Source organism: Biomphalaria glabrata, chromosome 15, assembly GCF_947242115.1.
Source record: "Biomphalaria glabrata chromosome 15, xgBioGlab47.1, whole genome shotgun sequence".
Taxonomy (NCBI): Eukaryota; Metazoa; Mollusca; class Gastropoda; family Planorbidae; genus Biomphalaria; species Biomphalaria glabrata.
This window is the reverse complement of record NC_074725.1, coordinates 22,506,570-22,522,102: the sequence shown is the minus strand read 5'-3', so window position 1 is coordinate 22,522,102 and position 15,533 is coordinate 22,506,570. Positions and strand designations below refer to the sequence as shown.

At 37.1% G+C, this 15,533-nt stretch overlaps 1 protein-coding gene across 1 annotated transcript in view; it reads right to left on the bottom strand.

The window, feature by feature from the left end:
- Nucleotides 1–328: 328 nt before the first annotated feature.
- LOC106066485 (zinc finger protein ZIC 4-like) overlaps nucleotides 329–15,533 on the bottom strand; it is a 49,409-nt gene continuing 34,204 nt past the window's right edge. Inside the window, exon 3 of the mRNA XM_013225529.2 lies at nucleotides 329–2,631. Within this exon, the coding sequence (XP_013080983.1) occupies nucleotides 1,928–2,631 (704 nt within the window). The 3' untranslated portion in view covers nucleotides 329–1,927. The remainder of the gene's footprint in view (nucleotides 2,632–15,533) is intronic.

The following is a 15,533-nucleotide window of genomic DNA, read 5'->3' as shown; positions in this document are numbered from 1 at the left end:
AACTAATAGTAGGAACTAATAACAGGAGCTTATGGTAGAAACTAATGGTAGGAACTAACAAAATCAACAATGTTACAAATTTGTCCCAGCGTATGGAATAAGAAATTTGATTATTTGTGTATCTTAGAGCATTTTGTAAGTCATGTTTTTGTATTTGTATTTGTTCTGTGTTTTAGTCTATTAGTTCTGATGTATTTCTACATTTAGTGATTTGACTCATGGTGTTACTCTAGTCCAATGTATCTATCCGTTGTAAGCCTCAACGCTCTACATTTCCTACATCTAGTGGACGATAATCTCAAAATAATACAACAACAACCAAACAAAGTTCCATTAATAGATATGATTTTATTGACATATTTATTTAAAACACATTCGGAATTGTCAACCGAACGATACATGTAGAAATCTTTTTGGTAGAAAGGAAAAATAGAGCAAGGACAATATCCTATGTATTCATGCGCGGGCTCCCCACACACAATTTACCTTACCTATTTATACGACATCAAAATCGTAATGGTAATAGTTATATAATAATGTGAATACTATTAATAATAAGAATAAAGTCTGTCGCTAATTAGGTTCAAAATTTAGCATCAACGTCAGATAATATAATATCTAATTTATAGTAATAATATTTTTTTAAATAATTAATAATAATAAAATACATGAAAAGCAGTCTTCAATGCCTATGCAGACATTTTTTTGTTGTAAATGTTCTATGTACACAATTTGTTTTTCTTTGGTTTGAATTCTCTCTATTTGATTAAAAATGCAAATAGAAAGAGATTATAATGACAGCAGTATGACGTCACAGTGGGGGACTGATATATATATATATATATATATATATATATATATATATATATATATATATATATATATATATATACATAACACTAGAATAACCAAATGTTTTTGCGTTCATGAAAGATATTCCAATAATAGATATGGCGCAAGAAACTCAAACTTGGAAAATTAAAAAACACAGAAAAATTCCGCTAGAATAATCAAAAACGATCTTCTAGATTCATACACCATTATGAATTTTTTTGTGTTTTGTTTTGCAACTGTCTAGAGTTCATCCATGAATGTGTATCGAATATTTTATGTAATTTTTCATTGCATTAAATCCAGAAAAAAATGTCCATTCTATGCAATATATTTGAGTTTAATTTATTTAATGACAATGCCACAGTTAACCCTAAAACAATATCATTTCATTTCTTCGCTTATATTTAGTAAGTTTTTGTCCCTTTCCCGCCATTTGTTGACTTTCATCTTATTATTTGTAATATAAGATAATGGCAGCAACATTTCTCATTTTGTCCCTTTTTTTTTTTTCTTTATTAATTTTTATTTGGTCGTTTAATCTTCACATTCTCCATATTTCAAATTCCGAGCCTCCTGTGTTGTAGTGAGCAATGGCACAGGGTCATAATTTCATTACACACAAACTAATGACAATGGCATGTCAAATACATCCCTAGATCTTTGGGGATTTCATTGATGTGTAGAACATCCTGTTTGTTCCCTCAAATCTTTCGCGAAATAATAACAATAGTTAATATCGCTAACATTTTTCTTCTTTTTTTTCTGTAAGTAAAAACATGTATGAAAAAAGTTTAAATAGTGTCATTTATACAGAAGTTTGAAGATAAAATCTCTATACCATAATGTTGATACAACGAATGCATAAAATTTATCAGGCAAGATCATTTATATTTTTTGGGATGAAGAACTATTTTGCATCACGTAGGAATACTGTACACGAGAAGTTCTTTGGTTGGAGTATTGATAAGAAATGTATGCATTGCTCGTACATTTGTCGAACATTACAACATCCTTTGTGCTTCACAAGTGTGTTGTTGTTTTTTTTCGGAGTGTCCGAAAGTGGTTAGTTCATGTCGGAAATGGTCAGTTAATGCTATGTATATTGCAGAACTTGAGGTGGATGGAGGGAGATGTGTCCAAGGGAAGAGAGAGGAGAGTGGTCGCTCGGAGGCGTGGGCATGGAGCCGCTGCTCTGACAGACATACCACTCACTCAGGCTGGTGGGGTGGTGGTGGTGGTGATGATGTGGATGATGAGGATGATGATGGGAAAGCAAAGGGTTAGGGTGGTGCGGCAGGTGCGGCAGCGAAGGCGGGCTGGACAAGAGGTGGCCCGAGGTGGAATGTACAGGGGCGATGGCCGGGAGCGGATGAGGCGGCTGTGGAACCGACGCCCTCTGAGGCTGTTGCTGTTGATGGGGTGGCTGCTGCTGCTGCTGGCCCTGACCCTGCTGTTGCTGCTGCTGGCTTTGCGAGGACGACGACATTTGCTGGTGGCCGGAGCTCGCCGGAGAGGTGACCGAAGGGGATGAGATGGACGCCGGGCTAGCAGCGTGGTTGGAGTCGCTGGACGGACTGTCCGGGTCGGAATCGTACCCGTCCGGCACCGGCGACGTCTTCCCGTGGACCTTCATGTGCTTGCGTAATGAGCTCGGGTGAGTGTATGACTTGTCGCAACCCTTCACCTTGCAGTTGTAAGGTTTGTCGCTAGTATGCACGTGAGAGTGCTTCTTCCGGTCTGAGCTGTTGGCGAACCTTCTGTCACATCCGTCATATTCACACTTAAATGGCTTCTCACCTGGAATCAAAGACAAAGAATTTGCAAGTAAATAAAAGGTCTAATTTAATTGAATAATCTATAGTGAAAGAAATAATCTCTTCAATATGTATATAGTTAATACAAGAAGTTCACAACAAAATACAATACTGTATATCAAAAACACTGCGGAAGTATTTGGCCCAATATTCAATTTAAATTACTTAGCAAGCAATAAGTATGATGAAACAAATTAAGGCTTAATTAATCTAGTACACATTACATGCCAACCAATACGTGACGTCAGACTTTAAAAAAAACACAAAAAAAAACAGCACATTACAAAATTACGTCCCATAATTAACGTCAGACGTATGCAATGTATTCTCATGCACGGATTAATGTCAATAAGCAAAAGTAAAGCTATCCATAACCAAGTAAATGTTCTTTGGGGCGCTACTAATAACTTTAAGTCATTTTGGTGAGTCCACTCTAAGTCATTTATGCTTAGTGAGGCTCAGATCTTGCCAAACGTTTAAATTACTCGTACTGTGGATGGCCAAAAAAATAAATCCAAATCCACATCACCATCGGGAACCAAAGAACGCAAGAATTAGTTGTCCGAAAGCTGCTTGACCACCCATTTTTTACTAAGTTAATAGCACACTTCTTATCAATAATGTTATATGTACATTTTTTTTTATAAGCGCTAACTTTAAACGTAAAAAAGACAACATAAAGTACCGACAGCCGGCAAGAGTTGATTAGAGCGATTGGTTGTTTGTTGTTTTTGTGCTGTTTGGATTGGCTACGTCGGATTAAGATAGATAAGTACATCGCCGACTCAGCGTGACTTGGAGCAGTAACTAAGGGGGAATGCGTCATCGAACTGCAGTAATTAGCTTAATTAATCTTTCTTATCATGCAGGCAGAGAGCCTTTAATTCTTCCTCTGACTTGCTAAGGGTAGGAATGTCGATTTCTGGAAGGATAACTTAATGCATTGTTCTGTGAGTTATGACCCTTAGTAGGAAGAGTAACAGAAGTGAATGATTTGATTGGACAGATTTCGCTAAATGATCCAAAGGGCTGTAATGGGTTCAAGAGAAAGCAGAAAAGAGGAAGTGACGTCGGGAAATTATATTCTGACATCACAGGCTTTCTTATCGCTGCTCAAAAGAATTATCCAAGAGGAGCACTCAACAATGGGACATCGACAGCACATACACACAACCCAAACACAAATACATGCACCCTCACAAATACACACACACACAATGACAATACACTCACACATAAACAGAGCAAAACAACATTTGACACCAATGAAAGCATACATGTTTAGATATCTTGTTTTAACAGCTACATACGCCACTTTACGAAATACTCGTAACTAGCTGGCATTGGAAATCTTCTACCAGTTAGAGAATTTTATTTTCAATAGCGACAGAGTTAGATCTATGGCTATTAAAATGTACAAAACTCATCAGTAAATTTACACTAAAGAATACAACAACACGAAGTGAAATGTGTCCTAAAGTTTCCGTTTTAGACCTTGTGGTCTATAGGGCAGATGATACGCTCATCTGTTTCTCTGGCCCACGGTTAACGAGGGTGTTATTTGGCCAGGACAATGGCCGACCGCGTTTTCTTTTTCCCCAACTAATGTCAGGTACTTATTAGCGCTCTGAGGATCCCGAAATTAAGAACCTAAGGATTCGAACTCTGGACACCTCGGTTTGGAAGCCTAGCGCCTTACAACTTCAAACGTTTTCTTTTTCCCCAACTAATGTCAGGTACTTATTAGCGCTCTGAGGATCCCGAAATTAAGAACCTAAGGATTCGAACTCTGGACACCTCGGTTTGGAAGCCTAGCGCCTTACAACTTCAAAGAAATTCTACTTTGAAGAAGTGTTACTTTGCATCACATTGCTGATCATTTCGTTTCGTCTGATTTGAAAATTAAAGTAACTCAACAGTGGTAACACTGAATCAGGTTTTATTTGATTTGTTTCTAGTTTTAAACACTTTGTCATTGAACCCTAAACCAAGTCGCTAATTCGAAGAAAAATCCATAAATACCCAATAAAACTAGACACGGTGAAAACAAGAATTTATGCATTGATAGCGAAGTTAATATAAAATAAAAAGAGATAAAGTTAGTAGATCAGAAGATACAATGTTGTATATATCGTAGAAGTAGAAGATATAGATGAAGATAGAGATAGAATAAAACAAAACTCTAAATATGGAAGAAATAAATGTAAAATCTACATCTAGATCTAGATTAAGAAAACTTAGAAAATAGATAAAAGAAAAGAATGAATGGAAAGTTGTGAAAAAGAAACGCACAAATAAGATGCAAGACAAGATGGAGGTCAGGGTGTAATAATGGAAAACGTGGAGACAGATATAAGAGACACTACACAAATATAAGAACTGGATATAATTTTTTTTTTAAAGTGTGCGAATGGTGAAAAAGTGTGTGATATTGCGAGAGAGAGAGAGACAGAGAGACAGAGAGAGAGAAAGACAGAGAGAGAGAGAGAGAGAAAGTGATCAACACAGAACAAGATAGAGATATAAAAAAAACAACATGAATAATATAATACGTGTCGGAAAGGAATGGAGAAGAATTAAAGAAACCAAGAAGACACATTATCAAGGAGGAGAGAGAGAGAGAGAGAAAGAAGAATGGAAAAGAGAGAGAGAAATGAAAAGAAGACGCTAAAAAGTGTGAAACGAAATAAACACGACTAATAGAAAGAAACAGAACAAGAATGAGAGAGAGAGAAGTGATAGAGAGAGAGAGAGAGAGAGAGAGAGAGAGAGAAAAGAGATAGGAGGAAAGAAAGAGACATTAAAAAAAAAACAGAGCTAAAATGAAAAAACGATTGAGAGAGAGAGAGAGAGAGAGAGAGAAAGAGATGCTCATGTTCACATTCATCCCGCGGTCTGAACAGTTTCGTTACGCGGCACCTGAACTCAATTAAACGTGAAACATCGAGATAACAACAAGACGACTCCCAGGGGCGTCATCACGTAGAACACCTCTGTTACACGCCGATGATCAGAAAAAAAACATACAAACCCACACACCCATAATCATGCACACATCAAAACATGTTAAATACTTGCCGATACAATGCATAAAAGCCAATAACTAAATTGAGTTCTCTTTAGCAGATATATATTAAAACACAGCACAATTTTTTTCTAGTTGTAATTGTTGAAAAATAAAATTGAGATTTGCTTTTAATACGAAACAAACAAAGGTTAAGGAATTCTATTATTTTTACCATCCTGGCCTTCAAAATAACGGAACACTCCAATCACATAGAATATATTAGTGTATTAGTGTAGTATATTAGCATAAATACAATTTCAATTTAACGAATCATAAGTTATGCTGGAAATCTAAGATTAACGCTTTGCAACGCAAACGTTGTAAATTGTAAGCCATGCAGAGACGATCCTACAAAACACAATACCAGGCGGAAGAATGCGAGAAGAAAACAAATTTGATGGATGACATCAAATCGTTTTTTAGCGGAATAGTTCGAAACGGCGTGAAGTTGTGCGAGAGTCAGCATTGGTGCCCCGATAATATCCATCGTGCCCTGTATAGAAGAAAATTACTATTTTTTTAATGAAATGATTGTTACTGTGTATGTGGGGGAGGGGAGGAAAGGTAGGGGGGCTACTTGCTCTACTAAATAGTGTCTGGGAAATGTCTGTCGGGCCACAACTATTTCCACCTGAAATGTGCCGTTTAAAATCAGGTTCATTCAAAATACCAAAACACGTTTAAACAAGACGCAGTGCTCTCGTGATCGAATGTTATAAGTACTACATTTAAAAGAAGAAGAAAAACAAAAGAGGCTGCTGATAACTGCTCGTACAGAAGGAGTGTTCACATGGGGACCAAGGCCTGAGCCAATTAGAGAGACTCTTTCATTCAGGCGTTTTGAGGTCCACACATGACTGGGCGGGTACAGGATGGTTCCTGCAGATGTTATTTTGGAAAACCCATAGACTTCGTCAAGACTCCATCTCTTTCTTTCTTTTAAGGTAACCGACAGTTGTCCAGGTGCATGGACATTCGCCCCCCCCCCCACACACACACACATCACTAACTACACGGTCCGTGGGTTTTCTTTAAGCAACCCTACCTGTCCCTAGTTTTGAAATCAGAGCATGTAATGGTCAGTGGGTACCCAGTTCACCTTTTTCTAAAATTTCCACTGTGCTTTCCGCAAGGATATCTTGTCTTTTTAAATTCTCCATAACGCCTTTTTCTTTTTCCCCTACACATAGCGTCCCATCTACCCACTTGAAAATCAGACCGATGTTCCTTTTTAGAGCTTTTGAGAGAAAGAAAGAATTTTAAAAAAAAGGAAGAGAGAGAGAGAGAGAGAAAGAGAGACGTCGATTAAAATTATAAGGAAGTATGATAATTATGGAGGCTGAGTGATAAAGCGCTTGGTTTCCGAACCGGAGGGTCCCGGTTCAAATCCCACCCAGATCTAATGGGTACCTGACATTAGTTGGGGAAAAGTAAAGGCGATTGGTCGTGATGCTGGCCACATGACACCTTATAGAACACACGTCAGAAAGGGAAACCTTTACTTTTATGATAATAATAATAATAATAATTTATATTGTGCTGTTAAGAAATACAAAGGCATTATAAATGCATATAAAGAGGAAATAGTTTAAAATGAAAAAGAAAGATAAAGAAGGAAATAGATACAGAGAGAAAGAAAGAGAGAAACGTAAAGAAAGAAAGAGAGAAACAGAAAGAAAGAAAGAGAGAAACATAAAGAAAGAAAGAGAGAAACAGAAAGAAAGAAAGAGAGAAACATAAAGAAAGAAAGAGAGAAACAGAAAGAAAGAAAGAGAGAAACAGAAAGAAAGAAAGAGAGAAACGGAAAGAAAGAAAGAAAGAAAGAGAGAAAGCAGCCATGATGTTGATGTGGCAGGCGTAATGGCACGTGAATAAATTATGCACAGATCTGGTGCCGTGGTGTTTTATAGGTTGTACTTCGTTAAAACCAGATACTATCAAAACACACGGATGTGGACCCCCCCCCCCTACTCCTATCGACCATGTCCTCCCCACGTCCTGCAGGTGGTCTGTGAGACGTCGCCAAGCTATGAGGTAACTGAATGGCGGCGGACGACGTCAGATCGTCAGTCTGAAACTAACGAACCAGGAGACATTCAGAAAATATAAAACTTCTGTACAAAATCACATTAATCACTGGAAGTTCGATGTAGAAATAGTCAGTACTAAATCACTTCAATCACTGACAGTTTGGTATATAAATCGTTAGTAATAAATCACATAAATCACTGACAGTTTGGTATATAAATCGTCAGCACTAAATCACACCAATCACTGACTGTTTGATATTTATTATTATAAATAGTCAGTAATAAATTAGATCAATCACTTACAGTTTGATATATAAATTGTCATTAATTAATTAGATCAATCACTGACAGTTTGATATAGAAATCATCAGTACTAAATCACACCAATCACTGACAGTTTGATATATAAATCGTCAGTAATAAATTGGACCAATCACTGATAGTTTGATATATAAATCGTCAGTACTAAATCACACCAATCACTGACTGTTTGATATATAAATCGTCAGTACTAAATCACACCAATCACTGACTGTTTGATATATAAATCGTCAGCACTAAATCACACCAATCACTGACTGTTTGATATATAAATCGTCAGTACTATATTAGATCAATCACTGACAGTTTGATGTATAAATCGTTAGTACTAAATCGCACCAATCACTGACAATTTGATATTTAAATCGTCAGTAATAAATTAGATCAATCACTTACAGTTTAATATAAAAATCGTCATTACTAAATCACACGAATCACTGACAGTTTGATATATATATATATTGTCATTAATAAATTACATCAATCACTGACAATTGATATATAAATCATCAGTTATAAATTACATCAATCACTGACAGTTGATTATATAAATCGTCTGAAAAATCATTTCAATCACTTACAGCTAGATGCATAAGACTTCTGTTCACTATATTTTGTAATAAATTAATAAATCATATTTGACAGTTCGCTAGATAGATGAAACTACGACAACCAACTGTGTCTCAGACTCAACGTCGAGGTTTAAAGTGAACATCATCTCGCAAGTGATTTGCTTTAAAAATCTATTTTTCTTTAGTCGCTTAGAATAAAATATGTCCGAATAACGTTTTAAAGACATAAATAAGATCCCTAAATAGGAGAAGCTGGTATTAGTTTTGTGTAGTCAGTCAGTCTCTCCGTCCGTTCGTCACATTTGGATGTCTAAAACTAAAAGGGCTATTGAAAACCCGATTTCGCCATATTTTTGGTCCTCTGAAATAAAACCCTCTTGTCATAAAAATGAAATGATCAACTTGTTTTTTCTTTTTCTTTTAAAATAGAGAAACGCCATTTTTAAAACAAAAGTCATATATATATAATACAATACATTTTGTAAAGTGTTGTAGATCTGGACCGGGCTTAGATCATTGGAGGCCCTAAGCGAAGTTAACTTGGTGGCCCGCAAATGAAATAGTACAATAAAAACTAAACGACGATAAAATAAAATGACGCAATTTAAACACTTCGTGCGTTCAAGAACAACATTGGGCACAAGTTTCGCTATTTCTTCTCGAACACATGTTTTCAGTCCTGCGCGAGGCCCCCACCTATCCTAGGCCTTAGGCGGCTGCCTAGTTTGCTTATGCCTAAGGCCGGCCCTGTGTAGATTATCGCATAGTGGTGAATCAAAACATTTTGCTTATATTTGAATTTTTAAAATGTGTATATGACTATAAAGAAACCTAACTCATCCCAGAGAAACAGAGAAGGGCGGACAGGTCACTACAGATATTGGATTTGAAAAGACCTTAAACTTTTTTGAAATACAGGGAACCTTGTAATCAACATTAAGGCACTTTGTTCTGTCCTATTTCTTCAAACTGATCCATGGAACCATAGGTGGGAACTAACAGGGCACAAGAGGAAGACCAAAAAGAACATGGCGACGCAGTGCACTACATGAGGTTGAGAGGACAGGAAAGAGCTGGGAAGACAAGCTCGTGGAGAGTAACGTGAGATTCCGTGGAACACATTTTTGGAAACACTGGTTTAAAGTTTCAACTTGATCCGAGAATGGGTGTGGGAGAAATAACGTGTACAAACTGTTTACTGGACAGAGAGTTGATATAAGCTTTGTTATAAAAATGTAACATCCAAAGCGTGGATTTTTTTTTTCAAAAACTAAGTATTCTTATTTTTATGCGCATAAATATAAAGCTTTCTTATAACAAGATTTAAATGTAATGTTAGCACTTGTTAGTTTTCAATGCAGAGGGCAATACTATGCAACCCACAGGAGCCTCGCACGGTATTGTCTTTCATACAGAATCTACTAATTATCTAATTAATTTTATGAAAATCTTTACAAAATTGTAAAATTAATGAGTTTTAATTCTGAAACCCTTTTTTTTTTGTATTTACATCAAGTTTTACAGAAATAACGGTACTTAACAAAGTGAGTCACTCTTTGTATCATATTCAATAAGGCTTGAGTTATATACAAATTAACTTAAATTCAAAATAAATTATGTTATATAAAGATTCAGTCAATTAAAAAGTATGTGCTCCAATAGTACTAATCAAAACTGTTCTTCACGATATTTTAAAAAGTATTCAAATTAAACGAAATATTTCATATCGTCTATAGAAAACAATTTGTCTAGACTAGACTAAATAAGTAGTAAAGTAAGGCGGGGGGGGGGGGGAGTAAATGTACCCCTTTACAATTTATGGGGGCAGATGATATTAAGATGATAAGTTTCCTTATTTTCTACTTTAGGCTAAATTCAAATTCAAATAACATTTTTCCGAATTGATAACTTTATTATAATCAAAAATCAATAGTAATAAAAAAAAAATACGAAGTGATTGACTCTCGACTTCCTAGTCAACCATTGACCAGATGAAACTGATAAGTCCCTTACGACATAAGTAGACTTTCTTTTTTAAGTAAACACGTCCCGTACCATTTCTGTGTTAAATGACAATGAACATGGTATTGAGATATTAATACATAATGAATATTTATATCATATCGCTTATATCGTATATAACGTATATATAAATATCGCACATCTGGACAGCGTAGTCGTTATAGTCTGAGATATGAACGTCCCTGAAGATACCATTAGGGTTAGGGTTAGGGTTAGTTTGTTACCCAGACTCTCGCCAGCAGGCAGCAGTAGACTGGAGAAGATAGATGACAGGAAGCCTACAGAAATGGTTACATGTAGACTTAAGTGTAGAACGTCGGAACGAATGAAGAGAAAGATGCGCGGGTGATAACTGTTGTAGTGGGAGATGATGGAGTGGGAGGGGGTGTGTGGACAAGAGGGAGGGAGTGGAGGAATGCAAGGTGACCTGGGATAGTAGAAAGAGGGGAGGGGGGAGTTACTTAAAATGGAGGTAGTTGAAGAATACACAATTTGATGAGTTGGATAGATCTACATTAGTGGGAGAGAATTTTGTTTTTAAAGACTATATTCAAGAGCGATATAAAGGAAAGAAAAGGAAGAGAGAGAAAGAGAGACAGGTTGAGAAACTACAAACTATTGTTAGGCGCTTCCGCGGTTTATAATACAGATAAACCAAACTAGGGTAACACTCAACGAAATCCAATAACACTGGCGAAAGGCCGAACAATCAATATAAGGTAGTCGGCGCTATGCTGAACAAGAAGTTTAATAGCTATGAAAGGAACTGTCGAATGTCAGCTAACTCTCTATGTTCATAACAAGCTTCCTATCTCCAAAACGTCCTAGAAGTAGTCTGTATACATCGTCTGATATTTCGCTCTGCCTAAAACCTAGTCTTGTTATAACTAATCACGTCAATGTCACCACAATCAGCAGTCTATATGCTAGGACAAATTTGTACAAATACTCCTTTCCCTAGTGCTATTAGAGCATGGAATGGGTTGCCTGAGCTAGCCAGGAAAACCAGTGACTTGGCAGAATTTAAGTCATTGGTTAATATGCATGACTAAATGCATGACGCGTATGACGTAATCATCTTCTTTTTTTTGAAGTAACGTCTGTATTATATAAGATAAGATAAGATAAGATAAGACGTCCCCTATCTCCGAAACAAATAACTACTTCCTGATCGTGCCATGTTCATTGGTCTCTTTCAGTCTCTTTCAGTCTCCTAGGGTTCATCTCGAACACTTATGGCTGTGAAGACCTATTTTAGAGAGACACTCCCGTTCACAGATAGTGCAGGTCAAGGTGGCTTTCGCTTTGATGGTAGAAGCTGACCATTTCCTGTGTCACGCTTTTCTTCAAGAGCTGAGGCCCATGTTTTTTCGCTGTCCATAGCTTTCTTGGTCACCGTCTAACTAGTGCGGTCTTGGGCTATGTCTTCCCAATCGTGCCATTACACTGTCAGGAACCACAATTCTATATTTCTCCGTACAAAATGTACATTTAAAACATCATTTCCTGTGCACACATCCAATGTAGGGTCCTGTGGAGGATTATACTTGTCGCCTATGTACATGTGCAGTCAATGTGCCTAGCAATTTTTTTTTTCAAAATCAAAGTACACGGTTTCGCTAGACTTTAAGTAGTAAATGTGAAATGTACTAGCCTAGATTTAACTTCAACCAATTTGGTGTCAGGAGCAGTTTTGTGTTTGAACTCAACTTGTCGGAAAGTGATTTGGAAAAATAGTTTTGTCTTTTAGAACAAGCGTTGAAAAGAACAGAAAATAGAATTAGAAAAATACTTTTTTTATGATTAACTACAGTTATAGGTCAGATGAATTGCAATGTCGAGACCAATTGTAATAGTAGGCCTCAACACTGACCTGCGACGTCGCTATCTGGGGACAGTGCAGACCAATAGCTTTTTGCCACGTCGTGCTGCCTACGACGTTACAGGTCAGTGTTGAGGCTTTCGATGACGATTGGTCTTGGTTCCATTCCGCTGATTAAAGGAAGAGAGCAGTGTTTCACGTGATCACCTTAGCCTAAGGATCACGTCCTGGACTGTCGTTCAAAGTCGTTAATAGTCTTCTATACATTATGGATCATCTTTGAATTCTTCGTTCACTATATGCAGCACTCTACAGGTTACATGTTTAAATCGTCTATATGTCATTGTTGAGTCTTTGATACAGCTTTCATATTCTTCTGATAGGTCTTCGATAGGCCTTAGAAAAGTCTTCGATAGGCCTTAGAAAAGTCTCTGAAACGTCTAGATACATCTTTGAAACGTTTAGATATGTCTTTGTTATGACTTTGATTCTTATTTGAATTCTTTGGTACGACTTTGATAAACGTTTCATAAGTTTTTGATACGCCCTTAATACATATTTGATACGCCTTTATTAATTATTTGACACGCGCTTGTTAAATACTTGATACGCCTTTGTTCAATATTGTATGTCTTTGTTACATCTTTGGAATGTTCGTGTCAGGTTTTTGATGCTCCTAAGCTAAAAACAAACGTTTTACACCCAGTGTTCGTTGAAGTCACGTGATGTTTTAAAATTTAAATTTAAATATAATCACGCCCCAAAAAAATCAAGGGAAGTAAGTGATGCGATGAGAATCGTCTGCCCTTGTCATCATGGCGTCTAATGAAACACGTGCATAAACACACAGATTAACGCGAATTCTAATCCAAACCACCGGAGCTGAACCGCGCATTGTGGCGGAAGTTGATGGGGGTAAGGGAAGAGAGAGAGAAAGAGAGAGAGAGAGAGAGGGAATTCACGGTCATGGAAACTTGGAGGTAAGACAGCCATCTTTATGGTTTGTGTTTTACTAATTAGAAGATTTTGTACAGAAAGAATAAATGTAGTAGAACTGAGAGAGGTTGCGAGAAAGAAGAGAGGAAAAAAAGAGAGAGAAAAGAGAAGAAAAGAGAAAAAAATAGAGAAAGGAAGAAGAGAAAACGAAAAACGTGAAAGGTAAGTTTATCATGGGAGAGCGATACATATAACGAAATGGGGGAGAGAGGGAGTCATTGAAAAAGAGAGAGAGAGAGAAAGAGAGAAATTTAATGAAATGCGAAGAATATAATTTATTAGTACATTTTTTTGTAACACACACACACACACACAGACATCCACAAAATTTTATAATGGTGAAAAAAAGGTCTGAAAATTCCATGGTCCTCTGATTTAGTTTGTTAAAACAGTTTCACGGTCCAATGATTAGGAAGAGTTTGTTTTTTTTAAAACAGGATTCTGGGGAAAGCATTATTTTTAACAAACAATCCAATCCACGTTTTCTGCCACACTTTTTTTTAAAGCGTCTTCTGAGTTTTTTTTTTTTTTTTTTGTCTCTTGGTGTCTGTACAATCACTTTGAATAGAGAGATGAACTTTAGGGAACAGATAGAAGTTAGAGGTACAACAGGGAGAAGAAGGACGGAAAACAATGAGAGGCAAGAGAGAGAGAGAGAGAGAGAGAATGAGAAAAAGAGAAAAAAGTCTAAGACTAAAAATTAGATTAAGATTAATACTAAGATTAAGACGAAGACTAAAAAGTAAAGTGAATTTCCCCCCTCAGAATTCGCGATCAATAGGGCAGATGATGTTAAGGTCATCTGTTTCTTCAGCCAATGGTTAACGAGCAGGGTGTCATTTGGCCAGCCTCTACCTTTCCCCAACTAATAAGGTACCCATTAGAGTTGGGTGGACTCACGGACGCCCCCCACCCCAAAAAAAAAAAAAGCCCGAAATTCAAAATCCCAGTCTTCATCGAGATTCGAACCCAGGACCCCAGTTCGGAAGCCAAGCGCTTATATTTATAGTTTTCTTACTTAAGCTTTACATGTTTCGGATGTTCCTTCAAAATTGAAGATAATACACAGGAGCCCAAAGGTCCCGCGTTCGTCTGTGGGATGACGCGGTCAGGGTTTCAACTCGGGACCACATGAGACTACAGTCCAGAGCTCATACCACACGACCAGGCAGGCATCCATATAGTTAGTTATCCATCAAGCTACAAATCTTTGATACCTCTTTACTTTGGGTCCAAATAAATGTGACTTCCAGAGAATGCAAAGAATGAGGCAATACAGTGCAGCTGACATTTCTGCGGCGAGTTTTATGTTTTCTTTATAAATCACAACACATTCGCTTCAAATTCTTCACCTTTCTCTTTTAAAATTGTGCGCTTATTTTTGTCGCCGCGCCATTTCGTTCGCTCCAAGTTTGTTTATCCTTTCGATTTGCTTGCACGTGTGTTTGCAGTCGTGTGTCTGTGTGAGTGCATGGCATTTTTTTTTCAGGCGTGTGTGTGTGTGCGTGTGTGTGTGGTCTTTGTATTTACAAGGGAAAACAACTCGAAGATGAGCATCAACGAATTAATGCCCTTAACGAGAGCTTAATTTTAATTTCTCATAGTTTCAGTCAACACAATTTTGTCGTAAAATGTAAAAAAAAAAAAACTTAAAAAGAGATTCTATTAATGTTCTATTAATGTTCTATTAGTTAATTTTCTCACATTAAATGACCTGTGTGTGTGTTAGACAGTGTGTGTGTGTGTGTGAACGTACAAGTTTAAGAACAAACTAACTTCTCTCCCTTTGGAATGGCGTCACGTGGTCAAAGCACGCGCCAAGTATTTGTGAGGGATATTTTGTTTTTACCAATGAGATTGGCTCTAATAATTTCATCACGTGGTAATCACCAATTACGTCTGTTTGTTATAGCTTGGAATGTAATTTCACTGACCAATGTCCATGGGCGAGGCGAGACGCGGCTTGCACGCCATCTGTTTAGCAAAGTAGCTGTATATGTGTGTGTGTGTGTGTGTGTGTGTGTGTCTATGTGGAGAGAGAGAGAGAGAGAGAGA